Source organism: Mixophyes fleayi, chromosome 11 (genome assembly GCF_038048845.1).
Source record: "Mixophyes fleayi isolate aMixFle1 chromosome 11, aMixFle1.hap1, whole genome shotgun sequence".
Taxonomy (NCBI): domain Eukaryota; kingdom Metazoa; phylum Chordata; class Amphibia; order Anura; family Limnodynastidae; genus Mixophyes; species Mixophyes fleayi.
Genome location: NC_134412.1, coordinates 28,389,620 through 28,412,001, shown reverse-complemented (window position 1 = coordinate 28,412,001; position 22,382 = coordinate 28,389,620). Strand labels below are relative to the sequence as shown.

The 22,382-nt window shown below is 43.0% G+C and overlaps 1 protein-coding gene across 2 annotated transcripts in view; it reads left to right on the top strand.

The window, feature by feature from the left end:
- The window catches only part of EPS8L1 (EPS8 signaling adaptor L1), a 62,169-nt gene extending 42,447 nt beyond the window's left edge, over positions 1-19,722 (top strand). For both annotated transcript variants that reach the window (XM_075191123.1, XM_075191124.1), the window contains 12 exons: positions 2,323-2,449; positions 3,003-3,091; positions 3,187-3,261; positions 4,173-4,321; positions 5,815-5,950; positions 8,033-8,082; positions 8,333-8,429; positions 8,537-8,683; positions 9,058-9,160; positions 9,943-10,123; positions 16,649-16,781; positions 17,549-19,722. In XM_075191123.1, coding sequence (XP_075047224.1) covers positions 2,323-2,449; positions 3,003-3,091; positions 3,187-3,261; positions 4,173-4,321; positions 5,815-5,950; positions 8,033-8,082; positions 8,333-8,429; positions 8,537-8,683; positions 9,058-9,160; positions 9,943-10,123; positions 16,649-16,781; positions 17,549-17,635 — 1,374 coding nt within the window. In that variant the 3' untranslated portion in view covers positions 17,636-19,722. The remainder of the gene's footprint in view (positions 1-2,322; positions 2,450-3,002; positions 3,092-3,186; positions 3,262-4,172; positions 4,322-5,814; positions 5,951-8,032; positions 8,083-8,332; positions 8,430-8,536; positions 8,684-9,057; positions 9,161-9,942; positions 10,124-16,648; positions 16,782-17,548) is intronic.
- The last annotated feature ends 2,660 nt before the right edge of the window (positions 19,723-22,382 follow it).

Sequence of the window (22,382 nt, the reverse complement as noted above, 5' to 3'; positions counted from 1 at the left end):
GGGCACAATATATACAGTTTTCTTGAAGAAGACTAAAGACTTGTGCTGTACTAAAATGTGCACTGTAGCACAAAATTAATTGTTATTCGTATAATATTTTACTTTGAATTCAAGTTAATGTAGCATAACATAATCAAAACCATATCAATCTTTCAATTGTTACGAGAACCTGACAAGTTAAACGGTCTCCTGCTGATTAAAACCATGTAACACACAATGGCGGGAGAACTGTGGTTCAAACAGTATACTACATTTTTAACATATTATGTAACAGAGTGTAGTAACTCTGTATAGCCCGTAGATGTCACTGTTACTGTTTCATATGTGAGCAATGCAGATAAATAACACTATTGTGTTAGCATTTTTATTGCAGTGCTACCAAACACTACTAGCAGCAGCCGTAGGTATGGTGACATTAGAAACAAGGTTTAGGCTTAGGGTGATATAGTAAATTACACGACATCTCCACTGGGGCACCACTGTCAGCTGGTTGAAATCAGTGAAAAGTGTGAAGTGGGGCAACCAGTCTGTGGGGCAAATGTTCCCCTTGCCAGTCCATCCCTGTTTCTGACAAATCAGTTCCTGGTAGTTGTCAGGAATTGGATCCTCTGTGTAAATGACAAACAATTTGTATAGTCAAATCAAGATCTATTCATTAAGTGCACCTGTCACCTGTGTATAGTGGAGGCAGACATTTTGTCAGCTAAACCAATATTCAACTTATCCATTCATTAAGAACTAATACATACTTGCCAACTTTTCCTCGTTGGCTTCAGGGAGATCCTGGGGGAGGTGGGTGTGCGGGGACGGGGCTTGACGAAGCATCATTTGGCCCCGCCACCTACACGATTGTCACAATTTTGGCCAATTACAGCAGGGGTGGAGCTAAGATGATGCAATATTTGCGCCATTAAGCCCCGCCCCCACCACTTATCTATTGTCGGGGGCGAGAACCGGGAGGTTGCCCTGCTCTCCCGGGAGCTCTCCCAGAAATGCAGGAGTCTCCCAGACATTCCAGGAGAGTAGGCAACTATGCGCTAAAGAAAAGCAAATAATGAATCTCTAGAGACTGAAGTGTCTTTTACATTTCTGTCTCCATTACTGAAGTCATGTTGTCTTACCTGTCAGTCTTTGATTAAATCTTGGTCTCTATGAAAATGGCCACCTCCATAGGCATCAATACATGGACATAGGACACAATTTCTGAACTGTGTCATCATGCCAAAGATGGGGAAGCCAACCACGTCTTGTACTGGCTCAGCACCAGGGAGAATGCCAGACTCTTCAGGGAGTGAGGGAGATCACCCCTATTGCAGGGAGTCTCCCTGGCATTCAGGGAGAGTCGGAAAGTATGAACTAATGACATGACTGAGGCATGAGACACACAATACCTCATAGCTTGATGATATCACTAGTTTCTAGTAAATTACTTATAAGAATCTGTTCAGCCCACAAAATGGCTGCCATCCCTGTGTGTAGATGACTGGTGCACAAACAAGCCCCCAGCATTCTGTGCTGTGATGCTGACGCGCAAAATTTGTCATCTGCAACAAAAAAAACAATAGGTTTCATTTGTACTTAGAATTCAAAGACACATGGCTACACTTCACTTCACCCCCCTTTCTGCACACCTCTCAGTGCCTCTTGTGTTCTGTTTTATATTCTGACATATATTGGTACAGATTGTACAGGCAGATTTTGGCGGTTTATGTACGTAATGTCCTTGATAGTAGCTCCAAACACAACATGCCATTTGCCAAGAGACTGGGACTGAGGTGAAATTTGCCAGGTCTGATCTGGAGTGTACTGTCCTAAACATGATTTTCCTGAGTACATTTCTGGCTCGGTCGCACACAACGGTGTTGCATAATTGTTTTGGTTTCTGTTGATGTTTTGTGCTCATAGCTGTTTTATTGTAAGTCTTGTAAATGGTTTTATGAAGTATATGGGATTGAATCACTTTAGATATCATATATCTATAACAACTATGTGTATGACTACTGTAAGCCCTAAGGTAGCCACACAAGACAAAGACAATCTAAGAAATGCACAGAACTGTGACATCTTCTGCTGTTTGCACCACGATATATCATGATGGCTCTATTGGTTCACATTAAAAAGCTTATTTTGTAACATGGAACAAATGTTCAATGTTCTGTAACCCGTAATAGTCAATCGCATATTCATTTTCATAAGCATAACTTCCACTAAAGATCTAAGGCAGTATCTGATTGGTTGACACGGCACGTTTGTGTTGAATGCACAATGTTATACCTCTGTGACTTTATAATACATGACAGAATGTGGTTGTGTGTTATACAGGATCTGCTGAATCACTGCTTTGATGACATTGAGTTCTTCATGGGGAACCTTCAGAAATCAGCGGAAGCATTTAAAGTCCTGAACCAAAGAAAAAAGTCGAGGAGGAGCAAAAAACTAGAAGCTGGAGGTAACATTGATCACTAAGAGAACAAGATGTAGCTCATACTTGCTAACTCTCCTGGAATGTCCGGGAGACTCCCAAAATTCGGGTTGGTCTCACGGACTCCAGGGAGAGCAGGCAAGTCTCCCACATCCCGTAACTGCCTAGCCTAAATGACGCGATTCGCGGTGAATTATGTAATTTTGGCCCTGTCCCCCATGACAAAGCTGCATTTCCTTCGCGTGGGGGGGTTTGACGCATGTGGCCACGCCCCTCCCGCCCTCTAGCCGCGCCCCTCTCCCGGACTACACTTGCCGACAGCAAGCAAGTATGATGTAGTTCCATATGTGATTGGCGGAGTGCCCCGCATGGTGGTATCTAAGCAAACACAAAGTATAGTATTACATAAAGAAAGACAAAAAGATTATTGCAATAGCCAATTTAAAAACTTTAATCAGTATTTTGAAGACAAAATATCCATTTTCCCTATAAGGCATGTATTCTCAAAAAATGCAATACTGATATATAAGACCTATTCACATATACACTGTTAATATAATTTTGTTACATGTTTTTACAGAGGGACTGCTAACGCTCCGAGCAAAACCCCCTAGGCTAGAAGACTATGAAGACACTGCACAGAAATTCAAATACTGCTTCTGTCTTCTGGTACAGCAATAGACGATGAATTGAACTATAGTAATAGTAACAATATATTTAATTGTGTAATTGTTTACATATCCATCCCTTTCTTTCTCTTGTAGGCAAGGCTTAAAACTAACATTATGAATCCCAGCTCAACTGAGCTTGTACACTTCTTATTTGGACCACTTAAAATGGTAAGACTAGGACGAACGTGTTAACTTTTGTTTATTGAACTAGTATTCTCATACTATACCTCAGACAGTTTAAATGACAAAATATATTTATTTTCATTACAATTGCACATTTTGTTTTATGATTAATTTATTTATTGGAATTGGAAATGAATGCTCTATGTTTAGCGAATTATCCCATTCACTACATTACATTAATATCTCTTCACATTACATTAATACCCCCACTACGTTACATTATCGCATTACAATATAATGCGCCACATCCACCCCACATTACATTAATATCACCACATTTAAAAGAAATCAAATAAAAAGTTACCCCCATATTAAATTACTAGCCCCCAACACTTGTTATATTACATGGAAAGCCCCTACACTTATACTACTCATATTACAATAGCAGCCCCCAGTACATTACTGTGCTGTGAGGTGGGAAGGGGGCAGACTTATCTGTCTGCCTCCTGCGTGTGTTGACGAGTACATCCCCCATGCTGGGTAACAAGGAATTGTACAAAACTGGGACGTGATTCCGACCTAATACAATTGGCAAAGGGCACTACTGATTTAGACTTAGAGAAGAGAGAAAATCTATTGAAAAAATAACTGAAGGTCCAAATAAGAGTATCCATACATCCCAAAATTCCTAAATAAAAAATCAGAACAAATTTGGCTATAGCCCCAATCCACCCAGGTGGAGCTACTAATCTGCCCATATCCTTTCCCAAATCTACAGGATAAGCCCACTTTCCCAGGAAAACAATTGTTCCTGTCCCACACAAAGCAGGACTGTTGGATGATATTATTACTGATTACTAGAGCACTCAGTAGGAGCTTCCTGTTGTCTAACATGATAGATGAGAAGAAAGACAATAACAATGTCATAATATCTACTTGTCTGTTCCTGGGATCAGCTGGTGGACAGTTCTGGAGGCGTGGAAATGGCCTCTGAAATCACAAGCCCCATGCTCACCAAAGAAGCTGTTATTCTGCTGAAAGAATGTTTAGATGACAATGAAACAGAATTATGGAATTCTCTGGGACCAAACTGGACAAAGCCAAGGTAGGAAGTGTTTGTAGAATTAGGACTCCCGTAATGTTAGATCACAGAACTCAGACACCCATTTAATTAGAAGTTTGCTCTATATTTGCTTCTGAGGTTTCCTTTCATATCGCCAATAATTCCATAATTCAGGTCTATCAAGAGTCTGATTTAGAACATTATCAATCTGAGTAAGATTTTTTCACATACATTGTATTGATTGATATTTTTCTATATAGTTTTTATTTTTCAAGGAAGATGGAGTGTGGTATGACTATCATAAATGAAATGTTTTGGTGTCTTTTTGGTTATTAGTAAATCTCAATAGACAACGGTAGCAGTTGCCTGATCCTGCTGCATTGCATGTAATGGTGTAACTGGTGTTTCTTGAAATATATTTTCCTTGCCCATTATGTAATGTGTGGCCAATCTACTGACAGCAATTACTTAAAGGAAATACATAAATATTTTGGTACAAAGCCTTCCCCCCACCAACCAGTTAAACTATACAGATCTTTCCCTTTATGGCTTTATGGGTTCCTCACCCCAACAGCCCCTCATATCACTGTATTCTCTTGGAATAGGTTGTAGCACCTGTGTAATTTTGAGTGTCAGCAGGTCTTATAGACAGGGATAATGCTGAGAGACACTGTTTGCGTCCGGTGGTAGACAGTTTTACTGACTACCCCGACAGAGGAGAGAACGACATGAGGAGGCCGATTGAGTACTACACCGACCTGTAAAAAAAAATACTTACCGGAATCAAGATTTCTTCACATCATGATTCGCTCTCTTGCCGACTGGAGAAAATGGCGCAGAATGGACCCGCCTGTCATCTATGTCCTGTAAGTATTATTTTAGGTGTTAGGGGTGTTAGGGGTATTAGGGTTAACCCTGACCATAATCCTAACCCTAACCTTAACCCCTAAAATAATACTTAGAGGACTTAAATGGCAGGGAGGTCCGTCCAGTGCCGCTTTAAGCCGCTATGTCTGATTACGTCATTTTCTCCAGTTGGCAAGAGAGCGAATCGTGACGTGAAGTAATCTTGATTCTGGTTAGTAGTTTTTTTTACAGGTCGGTGTAGTACTCAATTGGCCTCCTCGTGTCGTTCACTCCTCTGTCGGGGTAGTCAGTACCGTTAACTGATACTACACCCTTTGCGTCAGTCATATTAGCAGTTTTTGATTGGTGGAAAGTTTCTCCAGCCCAACCCTGGCAGAAGGAGACTGTAAACTAAATGGTGACACCTGAACAGATGCCTCCAATCCAGTGCTGGGCATAAGTTAAGTTTTATGCAAACTTTATAATTTGTCAAATATAGAAGGACTATCCTGCTACAGAAACCTGAAGCTTTAAGCTATACCTCTGAGTGATAAATAGTTTTTAACTTGTTATGACAGCAATATAGGCATCCCTCTCCTAGGCAATATTTGTGATGATGGAAATAAGTTTCTTTTAACTAAATAAGTCTCTTTTATCTAATGATATTTAATATACATTGTTTCCAAAAGACTGGAATTCCCCCGGGACTATAGCCAGTCATATAATCCCACTTTTAAGAACGGATGGGTACCCACTAACAGCGATGGACGACCCTGGGAGGATCCCATTGAGCTTCAGCATCGCCATGAAGAATTAAGGTCACAGGTGGGTAGATGTTATATTATGTCAATCATTCAGTGACATCATAATACTTGACATGACTTTACTCTCTGAAACCTTTACACTTCTATTCCTTTCTTACAATGGGATCTAGGTTCTTTTCCTAGGACCTTTATCCTTCCTTTTTAATATCACTTGTAAGAGTTATTTATATTATAATTGGCACACTCATTCATTATTTTTTTCAATGATGGAATGGTGATTTGACCACTAGCGGTTTTCTAGCTCAGTCACTTCAGTGCAGCCATATTGAATTAAAGAGGGAATGCTTCTCCCATTTCACATTGAAGTAATTAAGCTATGAAGATGATGCATGTAATCAAGTGTAGTCCATACTTATTTACTTTTTGCACCTCCCCTTGAGGAGATCCCAATGCGGTGGTCCAAAATCAAGTACGGGGGCGTGATGAAGAGATCAGAGTCATCATAACCCTGGCCCCCAAACTGAGCAGTGGTGCGATTCACGTAATCACACACCTGCCCCCTCACTACGTCGTTGAGCACTTCAAACATTCGTGCTATTCTAGCTGGAGAACAGCCCTTCCGATACCACCCTTAAGTGCCTGTCTGACTTCTCAATTTAAACATACCGGGCACGCATACTGAGCGCAACATGCGATTATTTTAAGCTGCGCGTAAATCAGCTTTGCGTACTTCCAACGTTAACAAGGAACGGATCTAAAGATACGTGCAAGACCTATGTTGAATATAAAGTCTCAAAAGTATGCACATGAAAAAAATTAAGCAACTAATATTACCTGTCAATAATCAATAATATAGTCATCTATGATTATACATGGAAAATGGACTTTATATACATATATATATATATATATATATATATATATATATATATATATATATATATATAATATTATTTCTTTCCCTTGGAAGAACATTTATTAGGCTGTCCCTAAAGTCTGCTGTTCATAAAATACATTTTCACAGTTGCTCCTGATTCCAAGCACAGGTTTTTGCACTTTTCGGAACTTAAACTAGCCACGTCTTGAAGCAAGAGACATGGCAGAAAACCAGCATACTTCTGTGTGCGCCTTACAGCCACTTGTACGAGGCTGCATGGGAGCGCTCTCACTGTATATTGCCTATGTGAATTTGCCCATTCCCCAAACTGTTCACTCCCCAAAATCGTTGGCTGTAGTGTCGTTTTGCTCGGAGGTGACTTGGATGTGGCTGTGATCTATTGCATACCGTCCGGTTCTGACCATGCACAGTGTATTTTGTGCTGACGACACGCACGCATTAGTGGGATACGCTCCTTAATGACTCAGGCCCACCATGCTCACTATGACGTTATTTACCAATACACCATGTAAATGCAAAATTTGTATTAGACCATAGTAATACCTATTTGCTAAATAGGTTTTATTTGCCTAAGGCAAGTTAGACAATGAAGGCAAGCATCTGATTGGTTGTTGTGGCTTAGTGCAAATTTTGCAATGAAACGCGTTGTTAATAAATAAATCATACTGTGTGATTTTTGGGGGATAGTTGGTTTATTTATTACTGGTTTTTTTGCTGTGTTTGTGGCATTGTATAGTAAGCTATGTTTTATGCTACTACTCTGAATCTATAAATCCAGGCCTCCCAATATTTGAAATTGGGGAACGGGGGGACAGCAAATGGTCGCTGCAGCTGTGCACCCACAAAAAGGGGCATAATGGCATCACGTTGGAGGATTGCAACGTCCTCTGGTTGGTTCCTAGCTCTTCTGTAGCCCTAGGCTGCCCAAACCCCTATATTTTACCTAAAAAGACCCCTACATTGCCATATGCACCAATAGCTGGTGCAAGACTCATTCGTATGAGTAGGACACGCCTCCCAACAATCCCTGCAGTCGGTACAAGGTCCCTCCCAGCTATCCATTAGACAATTGGGGTAGATTATGTCTAAGACTAGATTATGATCCTTTATTTTCTATTTCAATATACCTTTACAAACCCACTTTTAATAAAGTTTGACAGATATTTTTCAATAATTGTTTTTTGTAAATACTCTGTTCAGTTGTTAATTTTAAATGTGCTTTGTATTCCATTTGTCTGTTTGTAGCAATCGGGTCCTCAAATCCATCAGCCACCACCTCCTCCTGTTCTGAATGGGTATGTCATTTCACTAACAATACCCTTATATGATTGTTTATATTGTGTTTACATATTAACACCTGAATCTGTTCATAGCCTGCACAGGGATTACATAATATGGGGTCCCATTATTACATCAATCTGGGGATGTGTATCTCACCTGCACCAGTAAAAAAGATATTGTTACCGGCATAGATTGGCATAGTGCACAGATCACGATAAGGGTGAATTGTATGCAATTCAAAACATATTGTTCTTTATTTTACAGCCACCAAGAGACAAACAGCCAACGTGTCAGCTGCACCTATGATTTTGTTGCCAGAAATAGCAGCGAACTATCAGTATTACATGGAGAAGAGTTGGAGGTATGTAAGGTGTACCTGAGTACTGTTTGCTCCTAGCTTTCCCATGCTTTATACATTTGACTCTTACCGGCAGCCAACATGTATTGTTCTTTCTCCATTCCCTAAAGGTTTTGGATGATACCAAAAAATGGTGGAAGGTGCAGAATCGCTTTGGACAGATTGGTTATGTACCCTACAATATACTTGCTCCAGTCACAGTAGCAGAACCTAACAAAGCAAAACAAAATGGATTCCCACCCGGAAGTCCAGCTAAGGTATGGCGAGTGGACCTGTCACCTTCATGCCGTGGTGGCAGCCATTTTGTCTGTTTTTACCGAGACATCAGGTAGTGAGTGCATCCTGCTTCATTCATGTCACTAGTTTGCAGTTAAAGATGCACAAAACATGGCTGCCTCCACTGTGTCTACATGTGGGCCCACTTTAAATTGTGAAAGTCTAATATTTACATTGCTAAATAAACCAATTAACCTTCACAAGTCACAAACTCTGACAGAATTCCTGTACTACTGTGTTTTATTTAAAAATAGAACCCACGTTTATTTATTTACACATAATGTACATTACACTACAGTATTTATATATTTATTTACATATAAATGATTTAACACTTTCACTTTGCCTTTCTCAGAAATCACAGCCACCGACTCCTCCCAAAAAACCATCAAAATCGTATCAAGTGGAGATGGACACAGTGGACAACCAGCATCCAGAACAGAACCATGAGCAGCATGGTAAGAACTGGGTTAAATTAGATAAAGTGTGGTTGACCATGAGCTAAATGTCCGCTGATATGTTATTATAGATAGGTGTCTCTTTCTTTGATTAAATGTATTTTTTTAATTTATTACATACTTGCCTACATTTAGGCACTGAAGTCCGGGAGACCCCGGACAGGGGGCGGAGCGCGGTCAATCGCGTCATTTTGCCACGTCCCCCGAGACGGAAATTATGTTTTGATGCGGGGGGGCGTGGCCAAAATGACGTGATTCAACGCGAATCGCATTATTTTGCCCAGGTATTTGTCGGATGCAGGAGACTTGCCTGCTCTCCCGGGAGACCGGGAAACAGACCCGGATTTCGGACATTCCGGGAGAGTTGGCAAGTATGAATTATTACTGAGACTAAGGGTGATATGTGGCCCTTGTGAAGGTTAGAGGGCCACATGATGCTGCCCCTGAAGTGTATCAGGTTGCCCATCACTGTATTAAACTGTTCTGGAATAAACCATTTTGTGTTTTAAGTATCTCAAAGCCTTTAGACATTTTTTAAAAATTCCAACATTATGGTGATTGATGTTAAATCCGGAGAGACTAGATAAATAAATATATATATATATATATATATATATATATATATATATATATATATATATATAAAGCCTTCTATTGAAACAATATGTAATGGGATCATCATTAGGCAATATTGTGAGTTTACCAAATACTGAGTTTAGGAAGATCCTCATCAAAGTAAAGCTCACTTTGTTCATCTATTCATTATATTTTTGTTTCCTCAGACAAATTTGACAGAATAAACAGTATGAACGAAGAGTTGCTGCTGAGGCTGGCAAATGGTCGCACAGCACCACAGAAGAACCTGGCCATACAGAGGATGTCAGATACATCCATTGCCCTGACTGATGAGTCCAGTCCCTCAGATGTCAGCGCCTGGCTGCAGGCCAAGGGGTTTAACACCATGTGAGTGTCAGCTATGGCACCTCTTCTGTCTGCTATGTTACTAGCTTCCTGCTGCTCTGTTACCAGCTTCCTGCTGCTCTCTTACCAGCTTCCTGCTGCTCTGTTACCAGCTTCCTGCTGCTCTGTTACCAGCCTCCTGCTGCTCTCTTACCAGCTTCCTGCTGCTCTCTTACCAGCTTCCTACTGCTCTGTTAACAGCTTCCTGCTGCTCTGTTACCAGCTTCCTGCTGCTCTGTTAACAGCTTCCTGCTGCTCTGTTACCAGCTTCCTGCTGCTCTGTTACCAGTTTCCTGCTGCTCTGTTACTAGCTTCCTGCTGCTCTGTTACTAGCCTCCTGCTGCTCTGTTACTAGCCTCCTGCTGCTCTGTTACTAGCCTCCTGCTGCTCTGTTACCAGTTTCCTGCTCCTCTGTTACTAGCCTCCTGCTGCTCTGCTACCAGCTTCCTGCTGCTCTGTTACTAGCCTCCTGCTGCTCAGTTAATAGCTTTCTGCTGCTCTGTTAACAGCTTTCTGCTGCTCTGTTACCAGCTTTCTGCTACTCTGTTACTAGCTTTCTGCTGCTCTGTTAACAGCTTCCTGTTGCTCTGTTACCAGTCTCCTGCTGCTCTGTTTCTAGCCCCCTGCTGCTCTGTTACTAGCTTCCTGCTGCTCTGTTACTAGCTTCCTGCTGCTCTGTTACCAGTTTTCTGCTGCTCTATTACTAGCCTCCTGCTGCTCTGTTACTAGCTTTCTGCTGCTCTGTTAACAGCTTCCTGCTGCTCTGTTACTAGCCTCCTGCTGCTCAGTTAATAGCTTCCTGCTGCTCTGTTACCAGCTTCTTGCTGCTCTGTTACCAGCTTCCTGCTGCTCTGTTACCAGCCTTCTGCTGCTCTGTTACCAGCTTCCTGCTGCTCTGTTATCAGCCTCCTGCTGCTCTGTTACTAGCTTTCTGCTGCTCTGTTAACAGCTTCCTGCTGCTCTGTTACTAGCCTCCTGCTGCTCTGTTACTAGCCTCCTGCTGCTCTGTTACTAGCCTCCTGCTGCTCAGTTAATAGCTTCCTGCTGCTCTGTTACCAGCTTCCTGCTGCTCTGTTACCAGCCTTCTGCTGCTCTGTTACCAGCTTCCTGCTGCTCTGTTATCAGCCTCCTGCTGCTCTATTACTAGCTTTCTGCTGCTCTGTTAACAGCTTCCTGCTGCTCTGTTACCAGCCTCCTGCTGCTCAGTTAATAGCTTTCTGCTGCTCTGTTACCAGCCTCCTGCTGCTCTGTTACTAGCTTCCTGCTGCTCTGTTACCAGCCTTCTGCTGCTCTGTTACCAGCTTCCTGCTGCTCTGTTACCAGCTTCCTGCTGCTCTGTTACCAGCTTCCTGCTGCTCTGTTACCAGCTTCCTGCTGCTCTGTTACTAGCCTCCTGCTGCTCTGTTACTAGCCTCCTGCTGCTCAGTTAATAGCCTTCTACTGCTCTGTTACCATCTTCCTGCTGCTCTGTTACCAGCCTCCTGCTGCTCTATTACTAGCTTTCTGCTGCTCTGTTAACAGCCTCCTGCTGCTCTATTACTAGCTTTCTGCTGCTCTGTTAACAGCTTCCTGCTGCTCTGTTACCAGCCTCCTGCTGCTCAGTTAATAGCTTTCTGCTGCTCTGTTACCAGCCTCCTGCTGCTCTGTTACCAGCCTCCTGCTGCTCAGTTAATAGCTTTCTGCTGCTCTTTTACTAGCTTCCTGCTGCTCTGTTACCAGCTTCCTGCTGCTCTGTTACCAGCTTCCTGCTGCTCTGTTACCAGCTTCCTGCTGCTCTGTTACTAGCTTCCTGCTGCTCTGTTACCAGCCTCCTGCTGCTCTGTTACTAACCTCCTGCTGCTCTGTTACCAGCTTCCTGCTGCTCTGTTACCAGCCTCCTGCTGCTCTATTACTAGCTTTCTGCTGCTCTGTTAACAGCCTCCTGCTGCTCTATTACTAGCTTTCTGCTGCTCTGTTAACAGCTTCCTGCTGCTCTGTTACTAGCCTCCTGCTGCTCTGTTACTAGCCTCCTGCTGCTCAGTTAATAGCCTTCTACTGCTCTGTTACCATCTTCCTGCTGCTCTGTTACCAGCCTCCTGCTGCTCTATTACTAGCTTTCTGCTGCTCTGTTACCAGCCTCCTGCTGCTCAGTTAATAGCTTTCTGCTGCTCTGTTACCAGCCTCCTGCTGCTCTGTTACTAGCTTCCTGCTGCTCTGTTACCAGCCTCCTGCTGCTCAGTTAATAGCTTTCTGCTGCTCTGTTACCAGCTTCCTGCTGCTCTGTTACCAGCTTCCTGCTGCTCTGTTACTAGCTTCCTGCTGCTCTGTTACTAGCCTCCTGCTGCTCAGTTAATAGCCTTCTACTGCTCTGTTACCAGCTTCCTGCTGCTCTGTTACCAGCCTCCTGCTGCTCTATTACTAGCTTTCTGCTGCTCTGTTAACAGCCTCCTGCTGCTCTATTACTAGCTTTCTGCTGCTCTGTTAACAGCTTCCTGCTGCTCTGTTACCAGCCTCCTGCTGCTCAGTTAATAGCTTTCTGCTGCTCTGTTACCAGCCTCCTGCTGCTCTGTTACTAGCCTCCTGCTGCTCTGTTACTAGCCTCCTGCTGCTCAGTTAATAGCTTCCTGCTGCTCTGTTACCAGCTTCTTGCTGCTCTGTTACCAGCTTCCTGCTGCTCTGTTACCAGCTTCCTGCTGCTCTGTTACCAGCATTCTGCTGCTCTGTTACCAGCTTCCTGCTGCTCTGTTATCAGCCTCCTGCTGCTCTGTTACTAGCTTTCTGCTGCTCTGTTAACAGCTTCCTGCTGCTCTGTTACTAGCCTCCTGCTGCTCTGTTACTAGCCTCCTGCTGCTCAGTTAATAGCTTCCTGCTGCTCTGTTACCAGCTTCCTGCTGCTCTGTTACCAGCCTTCTGCTGCTCTGTTACCAGCTTCCTGCTGCTCTGTTATCAGCCTCCTGCTGCTCTATTACTAGCTTTCTGCTGCTCTGTTAACAGCTTCCTGCTGCTCTGTTACCAGCCTCCTGCTGCTCAGTTAATAGCTTTCTGCTGCTCTGTTACCAGCCTCCTGCTGCTCTGTTACTAGCTTCCTGCTGCTCTGTTACCAGCCTTCTGCTGCTCTGTTACCAGCTTCCTGCTGCTCTGTTACCAGCTTCCTGCTGCTCTGTTACCAGCTTCCTGCTGCTCTGTTACTAGCCTCCTGCTGCTCTGTTACTAGCCTCCTGCTGCTCAGTTAATAGCCTTCTACTGCTCTGTTACCAGCTTCCTGCTGCTCTGTTACCAGCCTCCTGCTGCTCTATTACTAGCTTTCTGCTGCTCTGTTAACAGCCTCCTGCTGCTCTATTACTAGCTTTCTGCTGCTCTGTTAACAGCTTCCTGCTGCTCTGTTACCAGCCTCCTGCTGCTCAGTTAATAGCTTTCTGCTGCTCTGTTACCAGCCTCCTGCTGCTCTGTTACTAGCCTCCTGCTGCTCTGTTACTAGCCTCCTGCTGCTCAGTTAATAGCTTCCTGCTGCTCTGTTACCAGCTTCTTGCTGCTCTGTTACCAGCTTCCTGCTGCTCTGTTACCAGCATTCTGCTGCTCTGTTACCAGCTTCCTGCTGCTCTGTTATCAGCCTCCTGCTGCTCTGTTACTAGCTTTCTGCTGCTCTGTTAACAGCTTCCTGCTGCTCTGTTACTAGCCTCCTGCTGCTCTGTTACTAGCCTCCTGCTGCTCAGTTAATAGCTTCCTGCTGCTCTGTTACCAGCTTCCTGCTGCTCTGTTACCAGCCTTCTGCTGCTCTGTTACCAGCTTCCTGCTGCTCTGTTATCAGCCTCCTGCTGCTCTATTACTAGCTTTCTGCTGCTCTGTTAACAGCTTCCTGCTGCTCTGTTACCAGCCTCCTGCTGCTCAGTTAATAGCTTTCTGCTGCTCTGTTACCAGCCTCCTGCTGCTCTGTTACTAGCTTCCTGCTGCTCTGTTACCAGCCTTCTGCTGCTCTGTTACCAGCTTCCTGCTGCTCTGTTACCAGCTTCCTGCTGCTCTGTTACCAGCTTCCTGCTGCTCTGTTACTAGCCTCCTGCTGCTCTGTTACTAGCCTCCTGCTGCTCAGTTAATAGCCTTCTACTGCTCTGTTACCAGCTTCCTGCTGCTCTGTTACCAGCCTCCTGCTGCTCTATTACTAGCTTTCTGCTGCTCTGTTAACAGCCTCCTGCTGCTCTATTACTAGCTTTCTGCTGCTCTGTTAACAGCTTCCTGCTGCTCTGTTACCAGGCTCCTGCTGCTCAGTTAATAGCTTTCTGCTGCTCTGTTACCAGCCTCCTGCTGCTCTGTTACTAGTCTTCTGCTGCTCTGTTACCAGCCTCCTGTTGCTCAGTTAATAGCTTTCTGCTGCTCTTTTACTAGCTTCCTGCTGCTCTGTTACCAGCTTCCTGCTGCTCTGTTACCAGCTTCCTGCTGCTCTGTTACTAGCTTCCTGCTGCTCTGTTACCAGCCTCCTGCTGCTCTGTTACTAGCTTACCGCTGCTCTGTTACTAACCTCCTGCTGCTCTGTTACCAGCTTCCTGCTGCTATGTTACTAGCCTCCTGTTGCTCTGTTACTAGCCTCCTGTTGCTCTGTTACTAGCCTCCTGCTGCTCTGCTACTAGCTTTCCACTGCTCTGTTACTAGCTTTCCGTTGCTCTGTTACCGGCTTCCTGCTGCTCTGTTACCAGCTTCCTGCTGCTCTGTTTCTAGCCTCCTGCTGCTCAGTTACCAGCTTCCTGCTGCTCTGTTACCAGCTTCCTGCTGCTCTGTTACCAGCCTCCTGCTGCTCTGTTACCAGCCTCCTGCTGCTCTGTTACCAGCCTCCTGCTGCTCTGTTACCAGCTTCCAGCTGCTCTGTTTCTAGCCTCCTGCTGCTCTGTTTCTAGCCTCCTGCTGCTCAGTTACCAGCTTCCTGCTGTTCTGTTACCAGCTTCTTGCTGCTCTGTTACCAGCTCCCTGCTTCTTTGTTACCAGCCTCCTGCTGCTCTGTTACTAACCTCCTGCTGCTCTGTTACTAGCCTCCTGTTGCTCTGTTACTAGCCTCCTGTTGCTCTGTTACTAGCCTCCTGTTGCTCTGTTACTAGCCTCCTGCTGCTCTGTTACTAGCTTTCCACTGCTCTGTTACTAGCTTTCCGTTGCTCTGTTACCACTTCCTGCTGCTCTGTTTCTAGCCTCCTGCTGCTCAGTTACCAGCTTCCTGCTGCTCTGTTACCAGCCTCCTGCTGCTCTGTTACCAGCCTCCTGCTGCTCTGTTACCAGCTTCCTGCTGCTCTGTTACCAGCCTCCTGCTGCTCTTTTTCTAGCCTCCTGCTGCTCAGTTACCAGCTTCCTGCTGCTCTGTTACCAGCCTCCTGTTGCTCTGTTACCAGCCTTCTGTTGCTCTGTTACTAGCCTCCTGTTGCTCTGTTACTAGCCTCATGTTGCTCTGTTACTAGCCTCCTGCTGCTCTGTTACTAGCTTTCCACTGCTCTGTTATTAGCTTTCCGTTGCTCTGTTACCGGCTTCCTGCTGCTCTGTTTCTAGCCTCCTGCTGCTCAGTTACCAGCTTCCTGCTGCTCAGTTACCAGCTTCCTGCTGCTCTGTTACCAGCCTCCTGCTGCTCTGTTACCAGCCTCCTGCTGCTCTGTTACCAGCTTCCTGCTGCTCTGTTACCAGCCTCCTGCTGCTCTTTTTCTAGCCTCCTGCTGCTCAGTTACCAGCTTCCTGCTGCTCTGTTACCAGCCTCCTGCTGCTCTGTTACTAGCTTTCCGTTGCTCTGTTGAGTTCTGTTGAGCACTCGTTTTATTTACTTCCACCTGCAAGGAGTGAATTATTGGTGTTCATTGTCATTGAACACAAAGGGCCTCTGTTAGAGTAGGCCACAATTTTATGGCCTGAACGTTATATAAGTAAAATTACGAATTCAAAATGATATGGCCCGAGTAAGGATAGTACAGTCATCATCATCATGAAGTCAATGATCAAAATAGCCATTTAATAATAAGAATAAATAAATAAAAAGCGAACATCAAAATTTGGGAAGGGGCCAGGTGCCTATACAACTTTGAGACAGAGAGGATGGAAGTGCCTTAGGTTGGGTACACACTGCATAAAATTTCTCCTGATGTGGTATCTTTAACGATTTTACCAACGACAGAAGAAAAAAATATTGTTATTTGCTATTGTTAAAATGTATCCATTGCTCACTATATAACCTTTCCTACCCTACCCCCATATGTAACCGTTCCCTTCCCTATCCCTTTTGCTTTCTGTCCTCTTTCATTCTTACAAACTTAAATAAATATCATTAATATTAAAAAGCACAGGGTGAACACACTTGTAAACACAAATCGTAAAACACATATAGGAAACCGTATCACAGTGCAGTTTATATACAGTTTTACTCGTGTTTCAACATGCGGTAAAAAATGCATTGCACAGGCCAGTGTGTACGTAGCCTGGGTCACGCAGGCCCCATCCATAAATTCAGTTTGACAAAAAAACTAAACAAAAAAGATAATATATTTAATAAACTCATGTAAAATGCAATTGTTTCTTTTGTTATTCTAGGACAGCAAAATCCCTTGGGGTGTTAAATGGAGCTCAGCTGTTTTCACTTAGAAAAGATGAGTTTAAAGCTGTCAGCCCTGAAGAAGGAGCCAGAGTATACAGCCAGGTCATGGTCCAGAAAGCTCTTTTTGAGGTATGTTTGTAACCATCACCACATAGACGTGTCAGTCTGAGTATCTGTATCTAGATCTTCTTAAGCTCTTTTTCCAATAACTGGTCCCCAGGTCTCGTTAGCAGCACAAGAGCGCACGTGGCTTACAGAAATCAGAGGCAGCCATTTTGTGGAACCAGTACCTCATGAACATCAGTCATAGACTGCAATCCTACAAAATGGCTGCTTTCTCTGTGAGTAGGTGGCAGCTACTACTAATCTGACAAAGCGTGGGTGTTCTCCTACTCTTGTGTTCTGTAAGTTAATTAGCATCACTGGGGTTATAAATATTTTGCAGGACAAATCTTGAACTAAATAGAAGATTGCACTTTCTAATTCTTTTTTTTTTGGTACTTCATCATCATCACCATTTATTTATATAGCGCCACTGATTCCTCAGCGCTGTACAGAGAACTCATTCACATCAGTCCCTGCTCCATTGGAGCTTACAGTCTAAATTCCCTAACATACACACACAGACAAACAGACTAAGGTCAATTTTGATAGAAGCCAATTAACTTGCTAGTATGTTTTTGAGTGTGGGAGGAAACCGGAGCACCCGGAGGAAACCCACGCAAACACGGGGAGAACATACAAACTCCTCACAGATAAGGCCATGGTTGTAAATTGAACTCATGAGCCCAGGGCTGTGAGGCAGAAGTGCTAACCACTAAGCCACCGTACTTCATGTTTATGGCCTATGCTATATATGGTTCTGATGCTAACGTATTAACTTGTGATGTTTTTAGGACTCAAAGAAGATTTCCGAGCTGGAAGCTGTGATGGAGAGACAAAAGAAAAAAGTGGACAATGACCTTGAGAGAGGCAGCTTTTAAAAAACGATCATCTATCAACTTGGACTTTAAACAGACTCTATTTAACTTGCACCAAAGAATATATAAATATATATATATAGAAAAAAAAACTTTAAGTACATAAATATACCAAAGACAGTTCCAATCACTACTGCTGGAGGCGCTGATTGTATGGAGCTGAAAGAAGTGCTTCAATATATCTCGAAATCCGATTGCTTAAAATGATATATGGCTTGTTAACGACAGGATGGGAAGTTACGCAACTGAACTATGCCTTATTTCCACATTCTAATGAATGAAGAATTTTTACTAAGCACAGGACAATTCTGACCACCTCTACCCTCGTTCCTTCCTTCCGGCACTTTCCAGCGGCCTGAGTTGGGTTCGGTTGGAATACAGTGTTCTATTTTATTCCTTCTGGTTATCAATCTTCACTTGGGTTGAAAGCTACGATGAACGTTTCTTGAAGATACCAATCGTTTAAATCTACGTTTGAGGCACTGGGCAAATGGGATATTTCTTTTTTTGAGCTATTGTTATTTTCGTGCCATACTTACGGATCTCTGTATTTTATATGTGGGTGACCGAGAGCAAATCCATTATACCTTTGCGTTAGTCAGAAAGCAATATGTATGGACTAAGAAATTATAATAACAAGCAAAATAGCCTTTCCAAAGTTCATACTGGCTGCAATAGAGTTACACTGCATTTTGTGCCATAGACTGGGAAAGCAATGAACAGCAACCTATTCTAAAGGTAATGGGTCAGAATCTCTTACAGCTCTTGTATTCCTTCTTTTATTTTCATTTGTATTTAATGATGTCTATTTAAATATCTAAACATTTAAATTAAAGGGCTATATATTTCTGTATTAAAAAAAAAAAGCATTTAATGTCATCGCTATGTGGAGTTGTCAATGGGTACTTTTACTTTCTATATGTTTATAGGAGTTAACATTCTATGCAATATAAAATGACTCATGTAGTCATGCCTAATTAACCATGTGCAATAATTATCTGGCCACTTGTATCTCAGTATTCTGTATTTACCATCGTATTGTAGCAGAAGTTCTAAAGCTGGGTACACACTACAGAATTTTCCACCAACTTTTTATGCTGAGCGATTTTACATGCGATCGATGTTCCGATCGCTCGGTCCATGGACTGCATACACACTAGCCTTGTTTAGGACGATAAAGGGAAGAGCGAACCTCCCTTTAGCGACTTTTTACAGCCATGTTGTCGTGAGCAATGACTGTAATTTCGTACTCACTGTTGTGGATCGGTCAGAAGTTTATACACACTACACAGCGGAAACGAGATTGGAACGAAAATATTAAACGGTACGACCAACCAAATGAGGCGACAATCGTCCATTTGGGCAGACTTTCGACCATCGTGTCACTGCACACACTGACCTGACTTGTGAACGAGCGGTCGTATGTCGGCTGATTTAGCCGATTATTGGACGAAAACCGTGTAGAGTGCACCCAGCTTAACATGCTCTTTTGGGCTGTGCTGTAGACAATGCAGGGTAGGCAGATTGATATCACACTACGTTATAAAAAAGTGATAAGTCAGTTTTTAGTTTATCTCTCTGTTTTACTGCTTAAAAAAAAAAAAAAAGAAAAACACCTTACCGTCATAAAAAAATGCAATTTCAGCCTGAAATAAGAGATTTTTCAAATGGATCGTTATGGCTTAAATGTTTGTTTCATGTGTCATAAAGCTTCATCTAGGTCGTAACGTGAGTATAAAGGAATCTTGCTTAATAATATCTCCTCTGCAAGTAGAGCTTGTAGACACAATGATCAAGGAAGAAATCTTAATTGAAATGAGATATGAGCTGTAAGCCTGTCCTCTGGGACTTACAACATAGTTCTCCAATTTTCCCATTGACTAATCTGTACTTATGTATTAAACGTAAGTGAGAATAAAAACAATCAAAGCAGTAACGGGTAACAAAGCTTCAGAATGTATTTATTTACTGTCTTACAGTATCTTAACGTGACGCTGTTTATACATGCATATGTACTGTTATATTGTGCTTCCAAACAATTAGCAAGAAATTGCAAAATATAAATAATAAAATTTAAAGCTCAAAAGTCATTGGTCTCTTAAGTCCATAAGCTAAGTTACCTTAAGGGAGAAATGCAAATATAATATAGATCGCAGATCGCTAAGCTCTAATGTCTACTCTGTACTGCAGCAAAATATATTGCACGATTAAAACAATTTGCATTTTTTCATAAAAATGTCTAATTGCAGCATATTCCGGTGCATTGGAGCAAAGCCACATGAAGTCCATATATGGTATGGCGCCCTGGCAAGATGTCGGCAAGATTCCAGAGTTTATTTACCATAATTTCCAATCTTGCTTCTTAAGTGTGTGTTAGTGCTAGCCAGTTGGCTCAGTCCAAGATATTAATTGTAGAAGCCCGCTAGCCGTCCCTAGTTCATTGCCTATACTGCTGAGTGAGGAACATTATTGATCCTTTTTTCAATCATTTATATGTCCCATCATCGTCTTTATCATACATAAGATAAAAGGAATAACGATGATTTAAAGTAGAGATGCTCAGGCTCGGTTCCTCGAGAACCGAACACACCTGAACTTACGGGATCCGAGTGGGCTCGCAAGCCGGCTCGGTACTGTTGCGCACCCTCAGAATCGAAAACGAGGCAAAACGTCATCGCTGCGTTGTCAGATCTCGCAAGTTTTGGATTCCTTTTTAAAATCCAACATCACGGGGGGTGGGAGGGAGGGCAGACCCCCATTTTTCATTTCTGCCACTGCTGTGTGCCAATGTGTCCTAGATGTGCTAGGAACTACCGTGTGTTTGTGTCATTGCTCTGTCGCTTACCATCCAGCCAGGTCGCTGCAGTATTTGTCCGAAAGTGTATGAAAATAATAATGTGACCTGTGAGGTGGTCAAAATTGACTGCAAATGACTTGCAATTAGTGTTATTGAGGTTAATGAGAATGTAAGAACAAAAAAAGAGCAAAATTATGTGATTTTAGCATATTTTAGGATTTTTTCTAAAAAATACAAAACCAAAACCAAAACGCACGAGGGCGGTTTTGCCAAAACCAAAACCAAAACACGAAGCTAATCCAGATACAAAACCAAAACCACTTCACGGGGGTCAGTGAGCATCTCTAATTTAAAGCGGTTATTAGTTAAAGTTTTTTCCCACCAGAAGATCATTTTAATTTATTCATCCTTTATATCAGGCAGAAAGATATTTCCCCCACTTCTGTTTCTGTAAAGAGCCTGTGAGCTCCATTTATCCATCTCTCCATACAGATAAGTGATCCCTATGTGAGTAGCCATTTCTTATGTGTTCTCCTGTCAAAAAAACGGAGATTGATATAAAAATACTGGTGCATACATGGCCTTAACAAAATGAGGTGTAAGGTTATAGTTTTCATTGAATATTTTTCTTTACCCCAAGATGGCTCATAATGTCTTGATTAAGTGTTTGTTTAAGTTGCTGGGCTCCCCAGCAATGTTTGGAGGGTGGGAGAGATCTGTAAAGCTGCTCCTTCCTCCAGGGGCCCACGCCTTGCCCTTGTGAGCACATAACCAGGGAAGACCCATTTGGAATTTTTGTTCTGGAATGGACAGACCAAACAGCGCTTCACTGCTCATGCTCCAACCCCCGGAGTAAGGGGGTCTCAGCAGCTGATGGTCCAGCATTGTTGGCCCCCCTCACCTCCTGATCTCAAAGCCACCACGCTCCCTGCAGAGATGGTACTTCCGCCACTGGGTTAAAGGACACTTCCACCTTTGAACATACCCTACAAAAAAAAGCACTGCTGCCCCAAGGATGGAGGTAATCTTGTGGGAACCCTGTTTTCCCTCTTTTTGCGATCTTTATCTGACACCATTTGTTGTCCCTCTCTGGCCTGAGAACTGCATGGTCCCAGCCGTCATGCAACGTATTGCCCGAACGCCCATCACTGGCATCATTTAGTTTAAAAGGCTTCATTCAAATCTTCTAACTATGGGTCTTTCCTCAGGAATTGCACATGGCGTGCTGCAAGAAAACTGGGAGCAGGCAATTCTCAGATCCGTGTGATAAGGACCCAAAATTCGGAATTTGGAAAGGAGGAAACTTCTTAGAGATAATGGGATCTCTTCTTTTTTTTATAGGACATGTCCTTTAACACTTATAAAAATCTTGTTTCTCTCCTCCAGGTTCTAGCTGGTCACAGGACCACCTCTTCTTGGCTTTGGTTATTGCATTTGTATGTGCCCTTTAGATATATTCTGTATACGTGAGCCGTACACCTACCCTAGGCCCTATAGAAGCAGCAGGGTGCTCTTTGTAAATATACATATGTGTAATTCTTTTGACACATTTATTTTTCCACTCTATAACTGTCCAGGGCTTATATTATACAACAGCGATGGCAACAGGCGGCCCTCCGATACTTCACCTGCGGCCACCAACACTTCCTGCTTTATTGTCAGATTTGGCTGTTATAGCTTGTTGCACTAGTTTAAAATACCTGCCGACATGTTATTACAGATAGGTGTCTCTTTCTTTGATTAAATTAATCATTTTAACTTATTACTGAGATCAAGGATAATGTACGGCCCTCCTGAGAGCCTCCCATGTGGTCCCTGAAGTTTATCACTGTTATATAACATAAGAAAATGTTACAATTGTAGACAATACATGTATCTATATTGTTAGCGTTCTCAATGTCCAGATAGCTCACTGGCAATAGTTAGTTAAGTACAGTTAATTTGATCTTTTCA